The 25,093-nt window shown below is 42.0% G+C and overlaps 1 protein-coding gene across 1 annotated transcript in view; it reads left to right on the forward strand.

The window, feature by feature from the left end:
• The first annotated feature begins 252 nt into the window (after positions 1-252).
• Positions 253-25,093, forward strand: part of LOC129107032 (leucine-rich repeat-containing protein 49) — a 33,949-nt gene continuing 9,108 nt past the window's right edge. The window contains exons 1-13 of the mRNA XM_054618377.1: positions 253-339; positions 437-496; positions 581-623; positions 1,002-1,235; positions 1,783-1,885; positions 2,680-2,883; positions 3,594-3,660; positions 6,943-7,086; positions 15,172-15,233; positions 17,226-17,373; positions 19,356-19,439; positions 20,900-21,075; positions 21,661-21,756. Coding sequence (XP_054474352.1) covers positions 253-339; positions 437-496; positions 581-623; positions 1,002-1,235; positions 1,783-1,885; positions 2,680-2,883; positions 3,594-3,660; positions 6,943-7,086; positions 15,172-15,233; positions 17,226-17,373; positions 19,356-19,439; positions 20,900-21,075; positions 21,661-21,756 — 1,508 coding nt within the window. The remainder of the gene's footprint in view (positions 340-436; positions 497-580; positions 624-1,001; positions 1,236-1,782; positions 1,886-2,679; positions 2,884-3,593; positions 3,661-6,942; positions 7,087-15,171; positions 15,234-17,225; positions 17,374-19,355; positions 19,440-20,899; positions 21,076-21,660; positions 21,757-25,093) is intronic.

The raw sequence follows: 25,093 nt of genomic DNA on the forward strand, positions 1-25,093 counted from the left end.
TACATTTTGACACGTGTGTCTTCTACAATGCACAGCCACAGTATTTGGTAATAACAACTGATTACTTATATATATAATATATATAAAAGAATCGCAAACCAAACTGAGCCCAAACTAGCTGACCAAAAACAATTCCAGGAGTGGTTTCCCCACGGAGTGCTTTTTCAGTGACACGGGAAGTGGGCGTAACCTAGCAACGCCGCCGTTGCCCCGGCAACAAGGCTTGTCTCGTCTCCACAAGAAGTTTTATCAATGGAGTCGGAGCGAGCTGAGGGCAGAGAGATGCGAGCTCAGAAACACAGCAGAGCCAGCCAGAGATCCATGTTTCTCACCCCCATGGTGGATACCGACATTAATGCACTTTTACCTGGAAGCACCATGCTATACACTCTTAATATAATAATATCATTTAATTACATAAACATGTTTTCTGCAGGTCAACAGCTGCAAGTTGCACCTGACAGGTGTCAGATCACCAGAGGGAGCCCAGAGGATGGTGAGTCACCACAAGGGACACACGGAGAGACAGATGTGTGGTTGAGGGCCTGCTTCTCAGTGCATCATGTTTACTGTGTTGCAGATTGACTCCCAAGAAGAAGGAGTCGTGGCTCATTGCCTCCCAGGTAAGCATAGACATTACATTACATTACAGTCATTTAGCAGACGCTTTTATCCAAAGTGACTTACAATCAGTAGTATATTACATATCATTCACACATTCACACACTGATGACAGGCTACCATGCAAGGTGCCACCATCAGACTCTAACTAACATTCATGCAACATCCAGTCCAAGCAAGCCTTTGGGGTTAAGTGTACTGTATGTAGCCGGGTGTTGAACCACTGACCCTCTGATTGGAGAACTACCTTGCCCTCCACTACGCCACAGCTGCCCCACCTAAGCCTGACCCAGTGCACCTTCAGCTGTCTCCCTTAATGTGCATAATCCTGTCCTCTGCATGCACACTTTTGTTCTGTTCTGTCCCCCACATCTCTGCAGAAAGCAGGTTGCATGCATGCAGAGGACTCGCCCAGACATCTCCGGTGCCATCCTTCGCCGGTGGCTCCACAGACCCCCCTGCACACAATCCAGGACCACGAGGATGTGGTGCTCAACGCGGTTGGGATGCAGTGTCACATGCTACACAAGATGCCAGAGTCAAATCTTGGAGACCAACCCACAGTGCAGGGGCCACTTACTACGGGAATACCTTAAACCGTGCTCAGCCAGCAGGTAAATATAGCAACGTCACTCAGAAAATAGAATGGGATTAGATGTGTAGTCACCAGAATCATTTTGTTAATAGAGCAAACATCAACATTGTGGCTACAGACAGGGCAGACAGGGCCATCCATGGCTAAAAAATAATTTATAAATAGATACACACACACACACACACACACACACACACACACACACACACACACACACACACACACACACACACACACACACACACACACCTATATACATACACATACAAACATATATATACAAAATATTAGATATTATAATAATAGAAAATAATAGAATTATTTTGAAAATAGAGAAAACAAAGAGCATCAACACTGTGGCTAAAGACAGGGCCATCCATGGCTAACATAAATACAGAAATATATATACACATACAAACGTATATATATATATACACATACATTGTAAATAGAGCAAAAAGAGCATCAACACTGTGGCTAAAGACAGGGCCATCCATGGCTAGCAGTACATGGCTGCAGTGTGACATTTTGTGTATCCTGAACTCAGTGTGTAATGTCCATATCAGGTGTTTCTGGGGGATTTAAATACAATGCGGTCCCTGGTTTTCCCTTCCCTCAATCGTCCTGTCACAGTTTTGCATCGAGTTTTCAACGAATCGACATGGACAGGTACGTCAGGTCTCTTTTTTAGGATTTATCTGTGTATCACATTGGCTGTCACTGTAATCTGGAAGTATGATTGACATGCCACGTGCCATGGCAGTTCTCTGTATCTTTACTTGCATTGTTGTTCATACTCTTGTGTGATTGTTGGTTTTATGAAGTCATGCTTGTCAGTGTTTACAGTAGAAATGAAAGCACTTTCACTTAAAATGGCAAGTGCTCTAGATTGCCACCAGGGAGCAGCAAAGTTCCTTAGAATACCCGCCCCTTGTCTCTAAGACAGTGGTTCTCAACCTATTTTCAGTGATGTACCCCCTGTGAAATACTGTTTTAGCCAAGTACCCCCTAACCAGCGCAAAGCATTTTAGGTTGAAAAAAAGATGTAATACTAAGCGCTCTGCCATCAGTGTCTGATTTATTAAACTGTCAACACTGACGATTGCATTGTTGCATTAAATTCAGTTTATGAACTTACACTTATATTTTATTGAATATTTATTAAATAACAATTTTTAAAGGATTTCTGAATGGATGCTAATTTTAAATATATTTTTTACATACCCCCAGGGGTACACGTACCCCCATTTGAGAACCACTGCTCTAAGATATGCGTTTGCTGACAAATTGGTGACAGAGCAGATATAAGCCAATCAGTACATCATGTACAGTGAGATGTTAAATCGGTAATTTGCTCAACTAATGTCAATGCCTTGAAGGTGTAATACAGCTGTTATGTCCTGAACTGTAGTCAACCATGAAAAGGCTAAATCATTCAAAAACTGATCTTTATAACCTCCCAGGCGCTGTCTGAAAGAGTGCCCCCAGCTGGGTGTTATGGATGAACTACAGCTTCTCAACCTCCAGCACAATCTAATCACAGGGATCCAGCATCTGTCACATCTGCAACAGCTCGTTTTTCTGAACCTGTACGACAATCACATCTCTGAAATGACTGGCATTGAATCTCTAAGCTCTCTCAGGATCCTTATGCTGGGGAAGAACAGGTGAGTTCACAAGTCAAGTTTTTGTCGCTGTTAGGCAGGTAGTATTTTACAGTTCATATTTAAGGTAGTAAAGCAAAAGTTGCAGAGTAGGTGCAAAGACATCAAATGACAATATTGACATATCGTACACGGCAGCAGTGGCCCAGTTATATTTAGAAAAGCATTCATTACGATGTTAGTAATCTGCAATTCAAAAGGACGGAAGAATCATTGTGAAAGACATCAAGATCTTTCAAGACGAACTTTTGGCATTTGTTAAACTCTCTGTAGATTGTGACATTTATCTATTTATCTTTTCTGACCTCCTTCCGTAGCCGTATGTGGTTCTTGAAGAGTAAAGAATGCCACTGATTTAGGTTTCCATTGGCATTCTTTGAGATAATCAAGCCTTTCATCCTTAGGTGTAATTTGATAGACAGTCCTGAACATTCAGTCTCTGTTTTTAATATGCTTGTGGGCCAGTTGGCTGTTCTCCCCTTGGTACCTGTTCAGTAAACACACACACACACACACACACACACACACACACACACACACACACACACACACACACACACACACACACACACACACACACACACAGGTTTCTTTTGCTTGTACTTAACGCTTACATGCACCTAGTGCATTTAAGAATTAGGAAAAAAAAGTGACAAATTGAATTTACATGTACATTTCTTATGTCATCTTTTCCATTTTATGTCACTTCTAAGAATCAGTAAGATATGCTGCCTGGGAGGCCTGTCCAAACTGAACATCCTGGATTTGCATGACAATCAGGTACTGCTCCTTCACTATCCTCCGACCTACTCTACAGGCGTGTTTGGTCTTGGTCACTAAGCTGGGTATTGCTGTAATTGCAGATTATGAGTTTTAGCTGTAAAGTTGAGCAAAAGTGGATAGCCTTAGTTCACCTCCTCCACAAAGTTGCTAACTAATCTTTTGACGTCAAACAGGCCCGACATTATGATTAATTCGGAGCGGGCTTTGTAGCCACTTGTTTCTTCTGCCTACCACATCTCACAATGGTGCAGCTCTATTATGTAGATTGATTGACCCCAAAAGAATTGTCTTTGCTGTCTCTGTTTGATTTCGCAATGTCTTATTAAACTCTAGTGGGTTTTATGATCAGCTGTTCACCTACATCAGTTTTTAGGGACTTGACTTCAGCTTTTGTTTTGGCCCTGATAGAGAACAAAGGATCGAACGCCATCAGAACCCACAGACTCGTATCAAGGGTCTACTCCCACATCCATCTCCTCACTGGCCTGAACATAATGTACACAACCGGCACAACTGCTTTCTGTGTTTTCAGCATTGAGAATGGTGATGAGCTGACGCCGGATATATTGCTCTTCAATTAATTTGAGTCTAAAATTGTTATTGGGGGCTCTTTGTTCAGCCTCCACGATAGAACCTGGGCTCGCTCATGTTAAAAGCCTGGGAAACTAAAAAAGATGTGAGCAACGCTGATGTCCGATGAGGATTTCAGCATCTCCTGGAAAAGGCAGATAATAGAAAGGCTTCCCTCGGACAAATTAGTGTTTTGCCAGCATGCCGCCCACGCCGCTCCTCAGAGAGCTCCTCCAGAGACCTGGTAGGACTCCGCTCCCGCTCTGATGTTGGCCGCTCTTTGCATAAGCAGGCGCCTCGCTCACTATTCAGCGACTGCTCACAGTGTTGTTATCTTTTCCTGACCACTTGTTGTGTTACCTAACTACATCTCTACAGTTAATTTAAACAATTCTGATAATAGTCTAATCTATATTTGTTTTTGTACCGTCCATGTTGGTAATGAGAGCACATTGCATTCAGAGGTAGCCATTTTTGTTGGCAGGCGCCTGTTGGGGAGCAGATGATAAATCTATCGTTCCGACCAGGACAGGTTGCTTTTCACTCGCTTACCTCAACACCTCCTGTTTTGCACATTTAAATAACTGTTCAATAACCTTTTACTCAACGTTTTCCAAACTCACCTGAGACCCGACCACGCAAATTGTATTGTGGAATGATGACGCAAGATGATGACGCAAGATGATGGCGCGAGTGAAGTCAGCGAGGGAATAAATGGCTTAATGGATTAAAATAATGTTGCGGTTGTTGTTCGGTCGCTTTTGGCCGGCTGCTGGTCCTTTTTCATTTTGTGTACACGCTTTAACCGCAGGCAGTACATCAATCACTATCATCCCCCTCTTCCTCCCATCCTCTAGCAGGGAGTCTCACATCATTTTTTTCATAACAGGATGTCGTTTCCTTTCCGGTTTTCTTGAAGCATTCAAAAGGAGATATTCTCTTTGGGAGCGTGCATCCAACGCACACTCGGCCCTCGGTGACCAAGTGTCTGGGTTACGATGTGACCCGACAATGTTGGCTAACCAATCTCAAATTCTGCGATGGTGTTTTTCCGCTCGAGCAGTTTGACTTGAACACCCACAGAAGACATTGGAGAATGCCCTACGGGGCCTGTAAGACAAAGGGACAGTATCACAGAGTTGTGGAGGTTTGTTAAGCCCGTGTGCATGGTGGAAGTAACTACATCCCTCCTAAAAAATCAAGATGAGATTAAGTTTGACTTTATCTGTCATGTTTGGTAAGCATAGCACTTTGGGTTGGGGTGAAGCTGGAACAAGCATGCTCTGCGACGCTTTGCTGTCATTAATGACACCTCTCACACAAAAGTTTCCTAATAAATTCACCCCAAAATACATATTATTCCTTTTACCTGTAGAGCTATTTAATAATCCAGATTGTTTTGGTTTAAGTTGCCTAGTTTTCGAGACATCAGCCGTAAAGATGTCTGCCTTTTCTTTTTTTATTGTTTTGCTCGCCATAATATATGCAGGGAAGGCTCACTAAGCGTGGAGCTGTGTTCCATCCACCGGCTGCTTAGCATTCATGCATTTTCCTTCCTGATATGTGGACCACACAAGCCTTCCTTTCTAACCTTTTAGGTGCCATTGTGTGTGATGACTGAAAGCATTCAGCTGTGACACCACAATACAACCAAAGTGAAGGCCTTTCAATGCAGCGGGATGATCTCACTCTGCTGTACCCGTCGGCAGACTTGACCAGGTTAACTACATGCACTCAGCTTATTGTCACCCACCTGTGTATATGCCCCCCCCCCACTGTCAGCTCACTTGTGCATGCATCTCAAACAAGCAAAAGTAGCAGTCTGCCCTCCCTGGTTTTTGATTCTGAATATTTTATCATTTAATGAACATAGCCCTCTCAAGCCAGAAACTACTATGCACTATTATCTTTGTAATGACTGCCTGCCTGAATTCTACAAGGAAAGCACATATTATGTTCCCTGTAGGTTTGTGTATTTCTTGTTTTTAAATCTTCCTTAGTTTTTACACGTATGAACCTGCAAGATTTCGTGGACCATGTGGGAGTGCCGTACTAACTTGTCCAAAGCCCAGAAACTTTAGCACAGCCTGCCTTCCAAAACATTTCTCTTTTCTGAAAAGATGAGCCTAAACATAATCTAAAAAAAAAATTATGTTTAGGTTCTTACAGTCATATTTGTTGCTTATTTTAACAACGTTTCAGTTCTATTCCAATCCACCTACTGTATTTAACATTAGAACTGATTGTTGGGTATTGCATTTTGACAGAATCCTTGAACACCTGATGATGAAGTGTCATTATGACAGGGGCCCCTAACTATTCTCTCCCATACAGAGGAGCGGGGAGAGCTGTGCATTATGTCACCATTGACCGGCCCTCGACTAATTGTTTGTTTTTACGATGTGTGAGGTCACACGACTGACTGCATACCAGCCATTCAAGATATTCACAAGTGATACTGATTGTAGCCGTGGAGTGGTTCACTCTAGGGTTAATGAGTGAGTGGAAAGGTGAAGCCTCAGGCATCGCAAACAAAATGCAGCGGGCTAAAGAAATCATGAATCATCAATTCCTGTTCTACGCTCTGCCAGCCCTGCCTCCCTGCCTCCCTCTGTCTATCCCTCTAAACGTAGAATATCATTTTATAAAATGTGATGTCACATTGTTTTATGGTATGTAATACCTTCGTCTCGCTGTGCTTTCATCCAGATCTGCAGGATAGAAAACATGTCTCACCTGAGCGAGCTGCGAGCGTTGAATCTGGCGGGAAACGGCATATGCAGAGTGGAAAACCTGCAGGGCCTGGACGGTTTGACTGAACTCAACCTGCGACACAACCGCATCTCTGCAGTGGTGAGGGGGCCTCTTTCCCAATTAGTGGCAACTTAAAGCATTTTATTTACTGCATGCTCACTATTCTACTCCTTCATATACAGAAAAAGACACCAAGTGTTCCAACAACCTTATTTTCAACCAACACTGTAGCTTCTGCTGCCATTTTTCCCTTTGTGGGGCTTCTGTTTTCTTTCATTTTAAAGTGCAAGTAGGTGTTAGGAATATTACAAAAATGTGTCAAACAAGTAAACTCATGTACATGCACCCTGACAACCTTTTCCTTATGAAAATGAACAAGTAGCGTGCTCCATCTTTCATCTTCATGTCAGTCCTTTGGCCCATGTCCTGGTGAGTGGTTACTTTTCCCCCTGTTATAGGATCACATGTAGCAGTTTTCACTGTCACAAAATAACAAACACAGACAGGACATCAATAGAATCTTTGTAAAAAAGTCTGTGGTGAAATGTATCTTTGTGCTGTTACCTAGGGAGACGTTGCTCATTACCCACAACCTTCCTCTGATTTTCTGGCGCAGTGAAAAGAGAAACTAGATATTCTGAACGCGGAGATTCGCTCCCCTCGGTTCCTTTTAGTTTTAATCTGATAAACAGAACAGTGCACGCCAAAACAGGCCCCTTCATTTGTATGCAAATCCCCTGAGCCCTTTCCTGCTTCTTGGGGGTAGAAAATAGGAATGGAATCCAACATTGTGTTGTTTAAAAAAAAACTCTCTTCCCGTCACTCACCCTCTCCACCGCCTGCAAGTTCTGATCAAGATTCACTTCCAGGCGTAATTATTGGATGTAATATTTTGTTTTGACGCCCAGGAGAGGTGGAATGCTGCACCTAAGCAGATTCTCCATCCTCTGTCATTAGTGGTGTTTGCTGCCAAGTGCTTTTATCAGGCCCAAAATAAATAACCATCCTCCAGGTGTCCAGGTTCCAGGTTTATTCAAGGCACATCTAAAAGGGAAATCTTGAATAGAAAAAAAAATGCTGTGAGTGACTTTTAATAAATAAGTTGAAAACTTGCTTATATATTAGCCTTAGTCATCCAATACATATAATATAAGCATTATATGTTTACTATTCATACTTTATCTTTAAGTGAATATGTTTACATTTCCACACATCAATACAAGACGTATTCAGGTCGTGTTTTAATCCATCCTTCTGAATGTTGTCATCCATACATTTCTAATTAAATCCCTTACATTTTCATTGAAATGACAACACATAACTTATAACGCAGTGGTGATTTAACGTATAGTCATTTCATAAAACCTTTGCTGTTTATGGTCTCCATCGCTAGTTTCAAGTCTTCTTCAGTACAGGATGATGTTCATTTAGTAAATTATGGTCAATTAAATATGGTCATTTAGAGTCAATAGACCAAAAGCACTGTATGCTTTAGGGCGTGGCTAACTTGTGATTGACAGGTTGCTACCATGGCAATGTAAGGTCTGGGAGTTGTCGGTGTTTTCGTCTTAGGACTTTAACCCTTTCACTGTGTGTTTTCACGTCAAGAAAGTTAATAAAAACATTTTGGACGCCTAAAAATATCTTATTCAGTGTTCGGTTTCACTTAGCTCCACCCTCTTGTGTCACTACTGGTTGCAAAAAAAAAAAAAAAAAGCCAACGGCCAAAAACCAAGATGGCGACGGCCAAAATGCTAAACTTGATGCTTCAAAACCGCAGTCCACAAGCCAACAGGTGACATCCCGTTGACTAGATCCACTTCTTATATACAGTATTTAGTTTACACTTGCTGGCAGGTGGGTCTTTCTAATGAGAAATCTTGTGGCAGTCAGTAAATGAGGCATTTTACATATTTTTGGCAGCAGGAACGTTGATTGGTTTGGAAGAGTTGGGTAGTCAGCAGGAGCATTGATAGAACCAACAAAGCAGAAAGGCATCACCTAGAGGCAGGGTGGCTTTTTGGATTAGCTGGCTTATTTTTCACCCACATGGGCTTGTCTTCTTGTGGGGCCGGTAGTGAGTCAAGCATCACTACCATTGGAAAAAGTACAGAAAAATATAGCTCCACTGTAGATTAGACAGCTTTAAACTGCTTTTGTGTGTGTGTGTGTGTGTGATGGGGTCATAAATTCATCACTCATCACATCTGAATACACTCTATATCATAAATTCCCTATTGCTAACGTTACCTAGCTTTGTTACCCTTTTTTATAAACTTTTTAAATTTGCAACCTGACCTCAACATTCTGCCTCACATTGCTGTGGAAAGTATCAATATTTAAACTTAAATTATTAAAGTCAGGGTCATATAAAAGTAATAACAGATTTTGAGGGCAAAGAGCATAGAAAAACTGTAATTGGAAAAAAAAGCAAGCTAACTTATGCATATAACAATCCAAACTGTTGATTTCTAAAACAAAACCAGTGCAAAAAACAACACAACAATAATCACCTAACATCAGATTTTAGTCTCAACGATTGTATGTGCATGACGCACAGTGGCAATTCTAGCGCACGATACCTGAGGCCAGATGTGTGCCGGCTTTCAAAGCTGCTGTGTACCTGCTGTGTTTTATTTGAGCTGCTTTCATGCTCTTTTGTTGTTTTGTTGCTTTTGCACGCAACACGGCCAGCAGTGATGAGAGGTAGCTCTGTTTGTGGAGTAACACCCCTGCCAGAGCTCAGTTCCAGTGTGAGAAATGAAGACACGCAAGCTGTCAGTGAGAAAAGGGTGGAGCCGCGATGAAGAGGCGGAGGCGCAACCACATAGATACACACCCGCAGGCTGTTACAGGCACAGCAACGCGGCCGTACCCAACCTCACATCGGATCCTGTCAGTGGATTGGCTCTGATCAAACTGTATTTAAAAAAACAAAAAGAGACCACATTAGTGGGCGATTGTTATACAGCACATCAGCTCAGTGATGACATCATTCTGTCTGAGACGGGGCTGCTATATTTAGTCTCAGACAGCGAAGCCGCTTCACCAGCATCAGAACAGGGACTCGCACACACTGAGACACTGTGAGTGTGGTGGAGGGCTAGATTTAGCTAGCATGACTTGCAGTTTAAAAAAAAAAAAAGAAAAACGGAAAGAGAATATCCCTGTACTGCTGAGATGCAGAGCATAACATCACATAACCTAATGTAACAAAAAAAAATTATTGGTATCAATGCAAACTATGTATCAATTCAACATGTTCAATATGTATGAGAGGCCGTGTAGGCCATAATTCATACTTGGTCTTACATACAAAGTCAAAATCTCACATGCACACCACCAAACTCTTTCACACATATTACTATGCACTTTTACATGCACAATCATACTCTTTCACACACACACTTTTGTCTGGGCCATAAATCAAACTTACTTACATACCCAACTATACTTTCTTAGAAAAACACTATTATTCTCACATAGACAACATCATACTCTTAAGCATACAATATAATACTCTAGTAGTGTATGCAAGATAGAATACTTCTGCACGTGAGAGAGAATGATAGTGTGTGTGAGAGAGTATAGTAGTGTATGTGAGAGAGAATGATAGTGTGTGTGAGAGAGTATAGTAGTGTACGTGAGAGAGAATGATAGTGTGTGTGAGAGAGTATAGTAGTGTATGTGAGAGAGAATGATAGTGTGTGTGAGAGAGTATAGTAGTGTACGTGAGAGAGAATGATAGTGTGTGTGAGAGAGTATAGTAGTGTACGTGAGAGAGAATGATAGTGTGTGTGAGAGAGTATAGTAGTGTATGTGAGAGAGAATGATAGTGTGTGTGAGAGAGTATAGTAGTGTACGTGAGAGAGAATGATAGTGTGTGTGAGAGAGGAATTGAAGTATATATGAGAGTATAGTAGTGTGTGTGAGAGCAAATTATAGTGTATGTGAAAGACAATGTTTGTGTTTTTGAAAGATTATGATGGGCATTGTACTGGGTGTGAGAGAGTATAATTATATAGGAAGTCAGTTTGATCGAACAGGAAGACAGTTTAAATACTCATTCCCTGATTGGCTTACAGCCTTGAAAACAAAACCTGTACCTGCCCAGAGCACTGCTAGCTAAATTGGAGCTACAAGTAGCACTTTTAAGTAACAGTTTACAGTTCTGTAAGAACAGTATAGGAGGCAGCCATGATATTTTTATTTATTTACCTTCTTTTTCAGGGTCAGTTTTTGTTCGTGGAGGCTAATGAGGAGGACATTACTATTTTTTTCAGTATAACAATGCGGTGTGTTCAGAACATTATAAGAGAAAGTGACAGCATGGGACCTGACAGCATGATTTTGGACAGACAATTTCTTCCTTTCTCTCAATTAGCCAGGAGTTAGAAGGGGCCCCTGTGGATGACTGTCGTCTTTGATCCACCATTTCTGACAATGATGTGACAACAATTGGAGTATCTAAAATATTGCTTAAGAGCCCTATGGCTTCATTAAGTCGCTCCCTGTTCACCATCTTCTCATAGCTCAATGGTTCAGCCCGTGTCCGTAAAATCCCTCTTCTATGTGTTAGCCAATCAGGAACTAAGAATTTAGAACTACTTCCTTTTCAATCAAACTCACTTCCGTTTCAACTATACGCTCTCACACACACAACTATACTCTCTCACACACACTACTATACTCTCTCACACACACAACTATACTCTCCCACACACACACACACACACACAAATATACTCTCTCACACACACACAACTATACCCTCCCACACACACAACTATACTCTCTCACACACAAACTATACTCTCTCACCACACACACACACACAACTATACTCTCTCACACACACAACTATACTCTCTCACACACAACTATACCACAAACTATACTCCCACACACACAACTATACTCTCTCACACACACAACTATACCCTCCACACACACAACTATACTCTCCCAAACACACAACTATACTCTCCCACACACACAACTATACTCTCTCACACACACAACTATACTCTCCCACACACACAAATATACTCTCTCACACACACAACTATACTCTCTCACACACACAACTATACTCTCCCAAACACACAACTATACTCTCCCACACACACAACTATACTCTCTCACACACACAACTGTACTCTCTCACACACACAACTATACTCTCACGCACACAACTATAAAAGAGAATGGTAGTGTGTGTATTAGAGTATGATGGTGCATTTAAGAGAGTGTTTTTGTGTGTGTTAGAGAGAATAGTCATTTATGTATGAGAGTATGACAGTAAATGAAGGAGAGTATGACAGAAGGTATGGTAATGTGTGTGAAAGAGTATAGTGTTTGTGTGAGATTCTGACATTGTATGTAAGACCACGTATGAATTATGGCCTAAACGGCCTCTCATAAATATGCTATATTCATTTGCCTCTCCATACATGAGAATAAGCTAGTATGTTTGAATACAGCTGACAAATAATATATTCAGCAAACACAGAACAAGAGCTCAAGTCACCTGACAAATGTTAATATGGCTCTATGGTATACAATGCAGAAATGTCCTAAAAATGCAAAGTACAGACTTTCAACGATACGGAAAACACGGACAACATCATGGAATTAAATGATAAATAAAATGGAATCAGCTGTAACCCGCAAAATATTGTGGAATTTGACAAAATATGGACAACTATGCCACTGTATTTTGGTTTCATTTATGAGCACACTGTTTCACTCCTCTGCTCTCTGTGTTGCTGTTTGGATGAGGGAGAGGCTCAGCTTCACTACACATATACATAAACACGTATACATAAACACATATACATATACACATATACATAAACACGTATACATAAACACGTATACATATACACATATACATAAACACATATACATAAACACGTATACATAAACACATATACATAAACACATATAAACACGTATACATAAACACGTATACATAAACACATATACATAAACACGTATACATAAACACATATACATAAACACGTATATATAAACACATATACATAAACACGTATACATAAACACGTATGCATAAACACATATACATAAACACGTATATAAACACATATACATAAACACATATACACATATACATAAACACGTATATATAAACACATATACATAAACACGTATATATAAACACATATACATAAACACGTATACATAAACACATATACATAAACACGTATACATAAACACGTATACATAAACACATATACATAAACACATATACATAAACACGTATACATAAACACATATACATAAACACATATAAACACGTATACATAAACACGTATACATAAACACATATACATAAACACGTATACATAAACACATATACATAAACACGTATACATAAACACATATACATATACACGTATACATAAACACGTATACATAAACACGTATACATAAACACATATACATACATAAACACGTATATATAAACACATATACATATACACGTATACATAAACACGTATACATAAACACATATACATATACACGTATACATAAACACGTATACATAAACACATATGCATATAAACATATACATACACACACTCATGTCCCTCTTAGACGGCTAGCATAGTTTACACTGTGCAACTTTATCCCAATGCATCAGCTAGCAGGCTACATAACTTACCTGTAGGGGAGCCACAGCCAATGAGAGCGCAAGACACGTGTTGAGAGGAAACTTGGGGGAGGGGCCGCCTGTCAGTCATCCAAAAAACTGAGGAATTTAGAGCACTTTATTTTAGTAAAGAATGGAAGGTTTTGTTTTATGACTGTATTCAAGCACTTTCTTGTATGAAAAAAAAATAGTACAATATTGTGTTACATCAAAATTATTTAAATTCATTGATTTTCAAATAAATGGTTTACATTTTAGTCATCCACTGTATAATTAGACACTTTTTCTGATGACAAAACATGCTTAAATCGAAAAACACAGAATTTGGGAAAAAAATAAAACAGAGGAAATAATTTCATTATATTAACTTCATAGATGGAGCCTCAACAATGTTCTACAAATAACAAAACAGGCTGTCTCTCTCTCCAGCATTGCTACTGATGTTGCTTGCTGTACTGTGGCGAGCGTTTTGGCCGCTGCGATGGGTTGAAACAAGGATGAGTAATTGTTGTACTATATTTACGTGGTTGTGCGAACGGAGGTGGTGGGAATCTTCTCAAACGACGAGGCTGTGTGCTGCAGTGCTGCGCCGTTCTCTGCTGAATGCTGTGGGCTGATCTCTCTCGTTTGAATGGAGACTGGGCCAGAGCTCTGGAGGCGGTGGCTGCAGTATTGGGCGGACGCTGATGCAGCTCATTTGGACTCCTGGGTCTGGGAGTGTCTTCAAGCATTGTGCAACACTGGCCATCCACACACACACACACACACACACACACACACACACACACACACACACACACACACACACACACACACACACACACACACACACACACACACACACACACACACACACACACACACACACAGCATCTGATTAGCTGAGGTAATTGTGGCTGTGACATTGCCCACGTCCCTGTGTATCCTCTACATCTAGCCAACTGGCCAGCTGCTGCTCCTTACCCCGCCCCCTCACTAAATTCTGCATTGATTCATTTAGCCTGCCTGATGAAGAAACAGCCCCTACCCCCAGTCTGTTACCGCTGAAGGTACCCGAGCCATTGTTCTTGCCTGACGAGGTACAGTGTTTGTGCCTGCGTTTGGATGTATATGTGCTTTAGTGGCATTTCCAGTTCTCCCTCCTGCAGCAGGGGATCTCTGCATTAGCGCAGCGCACACTCTCCACTCTCTCTCCCCTCCCCCTTTCTTCCTCATGCTCTCTCTCTCTCTCTCTCCTGCCCCTCCTCTCCATGTGCAGACAAGGCAGCGTGCTGTGTGTGTATATGTGTATGCATGTGTGTGTGTGTGTGTGTGTGTGCGCGTGCGCAGGATTGGATGAGGATGCTGTGTGCCAGAGCCGAGAGGCTGCAAGGTGACTGAGGGAATGGAGAGGGAAACCGAGCTCTGACGACAGCGACGATGCAGTGCCCTCTTCCCGAGCGCCGTCTCCTCCTCGCATCCCTCCGCCTCTCATTCTCCCCTCTCCCGCTTTCTCTTTCTCCCTCTAGACCGAGGTGGACCGCCTGCCCCGCTTGCAGCGCCTCTTTCTCAGCTGCAACAACATCAGCAGGTAAGCACTCGTGCCGCTAAACTCCCTCCCCTCCTCCCCCCGGAGGGGCAGGGACGGGGATGGTGGCCGGGCAGATTCACGTCTGCCCCCCCTCTTTGGCTCTTGGCAGGGCCTGGACCAACAAGCTGCAGGAAGAATACACACAGTTACAAAAAAAACATAACCTAGATGTGTTCTTATTGTCAGTAATGAGCTGTTATCTAAGAAAAGGGTGTGCCAATAATTAGAAGTTATTCAGGAAGCGGAAGAGCCGGCTAAGAGAAGGCAGCAGGATGAATGAGAGGTGTCCTTTGTTGCTTAGCGCAGTCGTCAGCCTGCTCTACACACTTTTTCCAATATCTGTGGTCTGTTTTTTTTTTTGTTGTTCCGTCTTTGCTTCTCCCTGTCTGAACCCAGCGGTAAAGATGTCACAGAGTTCACTTGTTTAAAGCTAGCGCAGCCTTCCCACTGAACATGGCTGCTTTAAGGAGGGGCCTGTGTGTGCGATTCAGGGCAGGACAGTGTTCATTAGCCTCCTTGACTATAGTCACCTTGTGCCATGATAGATCTGACCTGACGTCTCGAGACAGCCCGTCTCTTCTAGTGTCTGCATGTTTCTGTGAGTCATGACGAAGACATAGGCAGCAAACAAATAATAGTTTATATTTGTGAACTCCTTTATGACATTATAGAGTGACACTTTAAGAAAAGCGTGATTGTGTAATTTCAGTTATATATAAATTTTTTTTACACCATTATGACCTTTTGATAAATGCATTTTAATCCAAACTACTCTTTTGAATGGATGCTCACCATGGCATGTGGAAACCGGTGTGTTGGGAAACTGTTCAGTGCTGATAGGAGAACAGCTGTGCTCTGTTGCTAGGTAAATGGACAGAACACAGTTGCCTCCTTGGTGCAGTAGGTAGAGGATGTTGGAGCCTCTTGAATGTTTGCGATTTTGCATTTTTTTTAACTTTTCCTGCCTGAACTATGATAATACAAATTAAGTACGTTATTTTCATTCTTTTATTAAGTCAGCCACCTTAAAAATCTAGTCTACAGGCAGGAATAATATTAAGAAGTCAGTCATTCAACCACACCCCACTCTGCGCATGCAGCAAACATGTATTTCTTATTTGACCTTTGATTGCAACCAGGGACAGGCGCATGTAGAGTTTTTACTACTGTAACCAGTCATCAAGCGTTTTTTATCATAGTAACAATACCCAAGAGGGCATCGGCCGCTGTGATTATGAATGCAACAATTATGCAAAATGCATGAGATGGATTTGAGCACCATTAGGATCTCACAAGTTGTCACTAATGATCACCTCTTCATTATCGCTAGAATATAATAAGTGTCTTTATTATAAGTTATTATATGTTATGACACAACGTATGGTTACTACGTGTAACAGACTGATAATAGTCTCAGACTGTTTCAGAGGTCAAACCCAAATGAAATGTGAATTGTGAAATTTTTGCGTCGCATTTGTTAGAGCACCACAAGTCCATGAGAGGTTTATTGTCTGATCCTCTTTTGCATCCAATGGAACTTTGGTTAATATCAGGCAGTGGAGTGTAGTAAGTTTTTCCAGGCAAATGATTCATCAAGGTTATTATCCTAGATTAGCGATGATGGAATCTCCACCGCTTTAACTGAGCACGACTGTGGTTTTTCACGTCTTTGTTTGCCATAGGGTGATATCAACAGCATGGCAGATTTTTCACTTTTCATTGGTGTGCCTGTTAAATTACCAGTTCTTCATGTCTTGTTTTAGCTTGGCTCCATTCTGTCAATACAGATTAAAGGTTCAACAATCAAAGAATCAAAACACTCGTGGGGAAGTTGGATAACTCGGGCCTCCCCCAAATCTAATGAGGTCATTGTGTCTCCTCAACGCTGCAAATCACTCAGTGCACCTTGTTTTTCGTTTAGAAATCATTCCTATGTTTGTGCAACTTTGACTGGCAAGCGCTTTTAAAAAAATGTTTTCCCTTTGTGTCTAGTTTGGATCAGCTAGCCTGCCTTGGAGAGTCGCGTTCCCTTTCCGAGCTCACCCTGGATGGGAATCCTGTAGCCCTGGAGACATGGTACAAGCAGGCCGTCCTGCGCTGTGTGCTTCATCTGAAACAGCTGGACATGAAGCGCATCACAGTAAGGCTGAACTGTTTAACTGCACCTATGTGTGTGTGTGTTTGTGTGTGTGTTTACCAGCTGTGGCTGTACATTTTGTTTATTGTCCCTTTTAGGATTTTTTTTCTTTTATTTCTACATGTGAGGGTATTTTTTATCATGCTGTTGTTTTTCATCATAAAACATATTAAACAACAAAGAGGATGTAGAATTATGACAAACCTTCACAACTCGTGGTTCATCAGACGGTGATGTTCAGCTAATGGCCCTAACCTTTATGTCGCTGTCTGGGCAAATGTTCCAGAATGCACTGCACATGCTGAGTCTTGACATAAAACTTTATTATGATTTTACTGTTCAAAACAAACTTATGGTGAACCCTTCGTAGGCAGTCTCCTATTCATTGTCTATTGGGGTATCTCGGGGCTCCTGTTCACACTCATTAGTGTCGCTTTTGGACATTTGTGCAACAGTCATAATTTTCCCCGGTTGCGTTTCAGAGGCAAAAATGCACCAGCGACTAAACTACGAGCATTTACACCACATGCTACTTTTTCCATTTAACAAAACAATGATTATGCTCAAGCATAAACATGAAGTCATTGTATTTATATAGCACGCCAGCAAAGTGCTACAGTGAAATATCAGCATGCTTTTTAGAGGCTGTCAAGCAGGGAGCACCCAGGTCTCAGCTTGCACTTAAAGGAATCTGTAAGTACCACACACCTTGCCCTCAGAACATACTGGTGATACGTAAAAAAAAAAGAAGAAGAAAAAACTCGGCAGAGTTCAACAATTTTCATGTTTTTACTTGAATTTTAAGGTAAATGTGCTACTTGAGACGTTCAGCAAACTTCACAATCTCCATGGTCACTAAACCCGTTCAACAAACTACTGTCTGTAGCTGTCAAATCCTGAAAACATGGATGGTGTTTTATTTCCAGTGAGATGCAATGTTTTCATTATTTGACACCAACAAAGTTGGCCTAGGACGAGAGTTTCCATCTTTTCAAACTGTGTCATGATATTGCTGGGGGCAGACTGTTGTAGCTACTGAAGATCTAGATTTTCCCCTCTAACCGTTTTGCAAAAAACTTGCCCCCAGAGCACCACGCTATCAGCAGTCAGATCAGATTATCTGAGATACAAATCTGTGCCTGACTGCTGGCAAAGTGGCTATAATTTATGAATGAAATAACAGTTCAAACTGCAAATTTGGAGATACAGTACTACTTTTCGAGCTTTGGGAAAAAGGAATACACGCTGTTTCTCTCTGTTTCCAGCGGGGATATATCAGCAAAACTCAATTGACTTATAGTAATTCTATTTTATTGACTGATAAAACATATAATCCCACTCTGATTATAATATTTACCCGCAAATGCATCAAATATAGAAAATAGAGCTTAAATGCCAAATAGAGGTTAAAATGTTTAAATTAGTATTACATTTAATGGAAATATAATAGTATACTGAGGCCCTAACATTCAGATAATCAACCTAATAGTCAGTGTTTAGGCTGCCCAAACTAACATTGTTAGGGCTGAAAAAAATAGCACTTTAGTGTTTAGTAGTGTCATACAGTCCTCGCATCTTAATCTGCCTCCACCAGCTGCCTCCACCAGTGTCTGAACTCCAGTGAGCCTGGCGTTTTTGCCACTATTGATCAGTCTGAAGCGTTGTCTCTGCTAGCTCGTCACAGACAGATGAATTCCCCCCCGCCTCTCGGATGGCACACTCAGATTGTGTTGGCAGCGTTGCATCCTGGGAGCTTTGGCCAAACAGCTGGGCTTGGTTGATCCGATACTGAAAATCAGACAGATAATCCTGTGATGCAGCCGGCCAGTCTCTCCCATCCTCCACAGCGGTCCAGTTTTCCCTCCCGCTGTAGAGGGCAAGCCTTTTCCTGGCGGCGTCTTTTGTGGTTTCCCCCCTCTCTCTGCTGAATAATTCAGAACTCATGAATGGAGCGACACTCTGATTGCACGAGTTCTCTTTTGCAGGACGAGGATCGGCGCATGGCTGGTGTACAGGCTCGAAAAGAGGAGGAGAAGAAGAGGGAGAGCCACAAGCAGACCCTAAATAAGGTACTCGTCTGGTCTGATTCGCCCCTGTTTCCGCTGTCTGCCTGGATTTAGAGTTGGAACATGTAGCAAATACACATGGCAGCCTACATCTCAGAGAGTAGACTAACAAGTGTCCTCTGAACCAATGGTGCCCTTCTTCATATGTTGGGTGTTGTATGTTAAGTTATTCTTGGTAGGAAGAAGATAATTAGTTGGTTCAAAATATAGGATGGAGCTACATACTGTATACTGTGGCATTCCAGGACCACCAAAAAACTGAATTGCTGATGAGATGTGATTAACAGTGTTTTAGGCATCAGCTGATGTTACACAGCACATACTGCAGTTTGAATACAGAATTAGCTTCAGGCCAATATATTTTTAGGATCCAGGTTAAAGTCAGGAATAAGTGTGTATGTGGACAATAACAAGCCCTTTGGCCTCTTAATGGTCATGCTCAGGATTTGTTGTTACTTTCCCCCCCCTCTTCTTATGTGTCTTCTAACATGTGTGTCTTTTGATCGCGGATACACTTTTTGGATACTGACTTGGGCTTTCGAACATTTTCACAACATTAGTATGACACAATAAAAGTACACTTCGGGAACATTGTTGAGGTGTACTGTCCAAAGTGATACTGTATCTGTAAATATATCTGTAAACTATGTTTCTTTAAATTGGCCTAAGATGTTCTGTCTTGCACGGGCATCTGTTTTGCAGTAAACTGTGTTTGTGCATGCAAAAGTACACATTGATGGTGCTCCTGCTGTGTCTGCCCTGCAGGGGTGTCTTTCGCTGAGAGACGGTCTCTGTGTGGAAGGCATTGTCTCTCAGTAACCTAACTCCTGTTAATCCCTGGTGTTGAGAAAGTGTTATGCTGAAAGCCACAGCCAAGAGTTTGTCAGGGTGAAGGATGCACCATGATTGATACTGACTCACCCGTGCGTCGGGGAGTGGCACATTCCGCAAACCGAGTGTATCGAAACTACAGCTTGGCCAGGAAAGAACAATGGAAAGACCGCAAAGGAGCAGAAATAATCTCTCTAGCAGGGTGGGGATGTCACTTTTACTGCTGCAACTGCAGTTAAATAGAAATGCTGCGGCAACGAGAGCATATGAATTGGACCAGCACATGCATATACAATTTTGGATCTTACTTTAATAAAGGGGTGATATCTGCCAGTAAGGCCACTAAGCAGTTTTTAACAACATACCTCAGAAGACAAGCATGGCAGAAGGTACATGTTTGCCTGTGATTATGTCAAGATAATCGGTGTGGTTCCATTAGCTTTGTATAAGCCCTCTGTGTTCTGCCAGAGAGAACTGTCACTTGAAACCTCCTCCTCTGTGTGTGTGTGTGTGTGTGTGTGTGTGTGTGTGTGTGTGTGTGTGTGTGTGTGTGTGTGTGTGTGTGTGTGTGTGTGTGTGTGTGTGTGTGTGTGTGTGTGTGTGTGTGTGTGTGTGTGTGTGTGTCCATCAAGGAGAAGCGGCGTCTGGCGATCCGTAATGCAGCGCAGCAGTGGGAGGGTGTCAGGGCTTGCCTGGAGCTGCCACCCACAAATGGTGCTAAAGAAGAAGTCAGTCCGGAGAACAGCCCCGCCCACAGCCCCGCCCAGACCAATGGCCACGCACAGGAACCGTCTCCGGATGAACCCAGGTTCGCACCACATCAGCCCGTTTCTAGCACTAAATGAGTGACGATTCACACCGACTGGGGAATTACCAGTGTTTCGTGTGACTCATTTTTTGACTTGGTTGGACTGTACATAATGTAGCTCAGATGAAAACATAAAAACCATGAGGAATGAATGAACGCTGGGTTTAGATTACCAGGAGGTTTGATTTGATATACAGTACTCATGAGTGTCCTCTCCACACGGTTGGAGGTGAAATCTGATCCGGGGCCCTTAGTACTGATGTTTGGAATGGCTTATCTGTTGAAGAGGAGCAGTTTTCAGATAAATCTGTTAATCTTCAGAGCTGTTGGCAGACTCATCTAGGGTCGCCCTGATCCTTTCAAACCAGTTATATGTTTGCAAAAAATCTGGACCGTTATGTCAATGCTGTCTGAATGGAAACAGAATAGTCAATGACAATATGATTCAGCTGATTTAGAAATAAATAAATAAAAGAATTATGAGCATGGCTTTGCAGGCTTGCCTCTAATTTTTCTGAAAGGGTTCTGAAGAGAACAGTTTGCTCTGTTGCTGAATCTTTTTTTTGTTTGTTTTTGTTTTATCAGACGGGTAAGCCCAGGTTCAGGACCGGAGCGACCACCAGTGGGAACGGAGAACAGACTCCGCACCAACAGCCGACCAAACAGCCCGAGAGACCCCAAGTAAGACAATAATGCATGAGTGTGTAAACTATAGACTGTATGAAATATGGGATGTAAACTCCGGGACATCACCCCTTGGTTTTTGTAGAGTCGTTCTGAAAGTGTTTGGCTCTGGCCGTCAACAATTTCCTTCTTATCCATATATGGGCAAAGAGGTGGATCTTGGGTGGAGCTGAGGCGGGTCCGGTTGACACAGCAGAGCAGACATCCAGCACTAGGGGGTATGCGATGGCACCCAGCTGTCACTCAAAGCGATCAGGCCCTCTATTATGCCTAATCTTAAGCATTTCTATAATTTAGACGGGTGAATTATATTAAAATAAACAGGGAAATTATCTATAGAGACCAAATCCGTTCTTTCTACCAGGCTGTAAACGTGTTTATTTCTGATGTTAATAATTTTAATATCAGGGTCTATTGGGATCGACTAGCTTTTGGAGCCATCCTAAAGTTGCCATTTTAGGAACTCAAAGTGCTGAAGGTTGCCGCTTAGTGTACAGCCATCCTGCTGTATAGATCTAAAGAAAGCTCACAATAACCCTAACCTGCCGGGTTCTAAAATGATCTTCCCCAATAGATATATATTAAACACAAACTGATAGCACAAACTATCTATATTTTCTAATGGGATCTATGATAATTTAGACACAGATTTATTGTAAACTTGAGTAAAGGATCACTTCACTCAAATTGCAAAAAACATATTTTCCCTTGTGGCATCTAACCCCGCAGAACATTCTGGTTTTCTTTTCCAATGTTTTGAGATATCGGCTATTGTGACGACTCCATTGTGTCAGTAGAATAGAAGGTCAATTCATTTAGCAGACGCTTTTATCCAAAGCGACTTACAATAATTCATGCAATGGAACATGAAGTAACACTGAAATTAAGAATGTTGGTTAGTCATTGATATTTTCAATTTTCTAGCAGTTGCACTACTACTACTGGCAAAAATGACTACATATTATCATGTAGAGAGAGCTTCCCGGTGACAGATTGGATCCCTGCAACAGTTGGTGCATCAAACCCCTCTTGAAATATTCTTGAGCAACAAAGTGACCCCTTTACTTGCTCCAGGTGTGTGGGTCTTGTCCGCTCCTGAGCTCTGTGAGCTCTGTGAGCTCTCCAGTATAATCAGTACATGCATGTCTAAGATTTCTGAAGGGAGTTCCACTATTTATAACATGATGCTGGAGGTGCTCTAAATCAACAGTCTCTGCTGAGTTTAATGTGAGCACCGGGCTCTGATGTACTCTCCTGCACAGACTGTGATCCAGGTCTGGATGAGTTATGAGGGGGAGGACTGGGATGAAAGTGGGGGCTGAGTCGAGGACTATTATTACATGTTTCAGAGACGGCTTTTCCTTCCTTCACCAGGATATGAAAATGGCCCCTGAAGCGCAATCCCTCAATGGCAATGGCTCTCCTTTACAGGCTCTCTTATAACTTCAGTCATGTGGCTAAAGAGGCTCTGGTGAACGAACAGCAACTCACGCAATCCAATATCTCTTTTGAGACGGGCTTTTATTGAATTACAAAATAAAATGAACATAACCCAGGAATGTGCACATGAGATGGGAAATTGTAAAGTTATAATCCCTACACATTGTAGCCCAGGTTACCTCAGACAGTTGTACTAGAAGTTCTAGATGCTGACAAAAAAAATGACATCATCCTCCCCAATGTGGAGCATACGGGGGCAGATGATGGATGGACTCGCCTCAGTTTGTTGAGGTCTGTGAGTCGACACTCTTGCCCCACCGGTGAATGACATCACATATCAGGTCCATTGGGGGTGTGAATTCCCAGAAATCCCAACAGCAGGAGGAGGTTTATTCTTTTGCACCCTGAAGAAACAGTGCACCGTTTAGTTGCAGGTGATCCATGATCCTGCTGCTCTAGAATCTCAACGGAGTCTTGGTTTCCTGTTTAGGTCAGGGACTGGACCTGGCACATCCACACATCTGGATCTGCTCAGTGACAGCAGGGCAACCTCTTGGTGCATGTTTGTGTTTTGTCTCTGAGTAACAAACTGGGGGACTGTCTTCTGTTTATCATCTCAATCAGAGACAACTTAAACTGAAAAAGTTGGTCGGAACAATGCACAAGATTATTCTCAAGTTTTGAAAAATCTGGAAATTTTAATTTAATTAAATATGTGAGAGTTCAGACAGAAACTGCCAATTGCATTTAGCACAAGGGGCGTGTTTCTAATGATTACATCTGTTGCTATGTATTCTTATCATTCATTTAGATTTTTTAATACATTTTAGCATCTGCGTTGTTGGAATTCAGAATTTGATGCTTTTAAAAATGTCCAGTGCTTAATCATTATGGTAAAGAAAATGTTTTGTGTGAGAACAGTTACATAGAGGAAAACAACTTACCCCGCCTCTGAATGTCGTTAAACGTGATGAGAAATAGAAAAAGAATGATGCCATCTCTGGTTTGCATTAGCAGCCCCAGTTTGGTGACAAATTACATGTTGACAGCACATTAAGCGTCATAGCGATGTTACAATAAGTTATGGGACAATAGCTTGTGTCACCGTCGACACGTGACTGTGTACGTTTTTTTTCCTATGTGAGCAATTTAAGATTTATTTGACTGCGTTTCCCCCGAGAGAAGGGATTAGGGGTGCACGACAGTGAAAGACTTATTACTCAGAAATCCAATAATGCTGTCTATTACCGTGTGTGTGTGTGTGTGTGTGTGTGTATGTGTGTGTGGGTGTGTGGTGGTGGTTATTTTAGAGTTAAGGAGTTCAGCTGAGACCCTGAACAGGTGCTTTTGCGGGCTCACACATGAATTATCGTTACAATGGTGAGAAAGAAGTGGAGCTGGTTCCTCAAATGAAACCTTGAATCTAAGACCACCACACACACACACACACTGCAGAAACACACTCTACTGTAACAGTCTGCAGGACTTGGCACCCGCTAAGCCTTACATCTGATTCCGCACTGCGCCAGTAACTGCCACTTGAACCATTTGTTTCCAACTGTGAAATGCTCTTTTGAATTTTGAAGACATATGTATGTTACAAGCCACGTCTCTTGGAGGGGAAGGGTGATTAAGTTGTTGAGAGATGACAGATCTCCCTTTTTAAAAACTTGTGTAGGATTAAATGAGATATCCCTAATTGAATTAGATTCAGAGTCTTAATAGGCCAGGGCAGGATCCATGTAATTGTGATAGACTCTTCATCGGCTCTTCATTGCTCCTCGCTTCGTGTGCTAGCGGCTGTGTTCATGTCGCAAGGGGGGACTCAGGGGCCACCTGGAAGCCTTTTTTTAGCTGTGATTATGGGGGAACAATGCACGACACAGTGCAGAGT

The sequence above is a fragment of the Anoplopoma fimbria genome, chromosome 2 (assembly GCF_027596085.1).
Source record: "Anoplopoma fimbria isolate UVic2021 breed Golden Eagle Sablefish chromosome 2, Afim_UVic_2022, whole genome shotgun sequence".
NCBI lineage: Eukaryota > Metazoa > Chordata > Actinopteri > Perciformes > Anoplopomatidae > Anoplopoma > Anoplopoma fimbria.